Consider the following 1,726-nt stretch of genomic DNA (forward strand, 5'->3'; position numbering starts at 1 on the left):
CATTAGCGTGTGTTCCGCGTGTAAGCACGGACAAATGCCTTTCTACGCGTAAACAGCGCGCCCCAATACCGGCCTAATCACGTTCAATTGCGTCTTGCACACGTCCCAAATACGATTGTCCACGGCCTTATCGCGTCCGTACAACGTCTGATTTTAGGTATATAAAAAGCGCGATTTGCCGAGCATTGCCCCAGACGTCAAGGGGTGAATATTGATTCCCGTCACCGTAATGAACTTGTCTTGCTGCTCCAGCAGCATCAGAACTAAGTGGTACAGGTCTATCAGCTTCTCATTGACAGAAGAAGACGAAGGAGGAGGAGGAGGGTGGTCCGGAACATCTGGATGCGCGACTGGATTGGCAGGAGACCTGAGCTGGGGCTGTATGATCGTCTCATGGTGGAGCTCCGTAATGAAGATCCAAGGGCCTTCCAGAACTTCATGAGAATGCCACCTGCCATGTTTGATGAAATTGTGCAGAGACTGACACCAGCCCTTTCCAAGGAGACCACCAACTGGCGAGCACCCCTTGATCCAGGCCTGAAGGTTGCCCTCTCCCTGAGGCACCATGCTTCTGGCGCCAAGTACCGTGAGATGCAGTTTGGCTGGAAGGTCCCTCACAACACCATCAGTCTGGTGTTGCGCGTAGTGTGTGCGGCCATCGTCGATGAGTTCCGTCATGGGCTGCTCGCGCCACCACAGACTGCTGCAGAGTGGCGTCAGATTAGTGACAATTGGATGAACAGTTGGAACTTTCCGCATGTCATTGGTGCAATAGACAGCAAGCACATTGCCTGTAAATCTCCTGCCAACGTTCGGTCCGACTACTTCAACTTCAAGGGCTTCTTTAGTGTCATCCTCCTGGCAGTCGTCACATCTGACTACAAGTTCCTCTGGATAGACGTCAGCGGCAAGGGGTCTTCGTCTGATGTCCACATCTACAATGCAAGTGATTTAAGAGAGGGTCTCCAGAACAATGATATTATTGGGTTCCCACAGCTATACCTTACTTTCTGGTGGGAGATGATGCTTTCGCACTCCGGACCTACATGATGAAGCCGTATGGTAACAAGGACATGACCAGAAAGCAGAGGATACTCAACTAATAGACTCAGAAGGGTAGCTTTATTATACCCGTGGTAGGCCGCGGTACCGCCGCGCTTCACCCGCGATAAGAACGCGGAACTGTCGCCGGCGTCTGTTCCGCGGGCATACCACGTGTCAACCGCGGGTTAGCCAATTTTGCACATTTTCCACCACGGGCAACCGCGGGCAAAAAAAAATCGCGAAATTTTACCCGCGATACAGACGCGAAAGGCTGTGTGACCGGGCCTTAAAGTGCAAAACTGATGTTGCCAGTACTTTCAAAAGATAACTGTTTAATGAGAATTTTTATCACTTTTACATCTGTTACATGGTTAGCTTTCATATTTTACAAAATGCGTAACTCTCATCAAAGTTATATTTGAGAATAATTAAGGTTATCAAAAAGTGTTAAGCTCTTCCATTTGGCATGCAGTTCTTCACTACGATTCTCTAATTTTTGTATAGTGTGAATAAAATCATATCATTATCTATTCATATAGTGTACTGATGCATGAAGAAAAAAACGTTCATAGATGATGTTATGAAATGATTTAGTTTTTTTACCTTTATTTTAAAACACAAACTAAAAGAATAATTCATGTATTTAACGATACTCTCTTTGTTCTATACAGATCGTACTTAT

General features: G+C 46.5%; 1 protein-coding gene across 1 annotated transcript; it reads left to right on the plus strand.

Moving 5' to 3' along the window:
* The first annotated feature begins 342 nt into the window (after positions 1 to 342).
* LOC132745720 (uncharacterized) lies at positions 343 to 1,050 on the plus strand. Its single transcript, XM_060734683.1, has one exon. The coding sequence runs from the start codon at positions 343 to 345 to the stop codon at positions 1,048 to 1,050; it is 708 nt and encodes a 235-aa protein (XP_060590666.1).
* Positions 1,051 to 1,726: the final 676 nt, after the last annotated feature.

Source organism: Ruditapes philippinarum, unplaced genomic scaffold, assembly GCF_026571515.1.
Source record: "Ruditapes philippinarum isolate M1 unplaced genomic scaffold, ASM2657151v2 ctg2396_1_1_1_1, whole genome shotgun sequence".
Classification (NCBI taxonomy): domain Eukaryota; kingdom Metazoa; phylum Mollusca; class Bivalvia; order Venerida; family Veneridae; genus Ruditapes; species Ruditapes philippinarum.

Excerpts from the sequence above, each read along its gene's own strand:
- LOC132745720 (XM_060734683.1), top strand. The coding sequence starts at position 343 with ATGCGCGACTGGATTGGCAGGAGACCTGAGCTGGGGCTGTATGATCGT.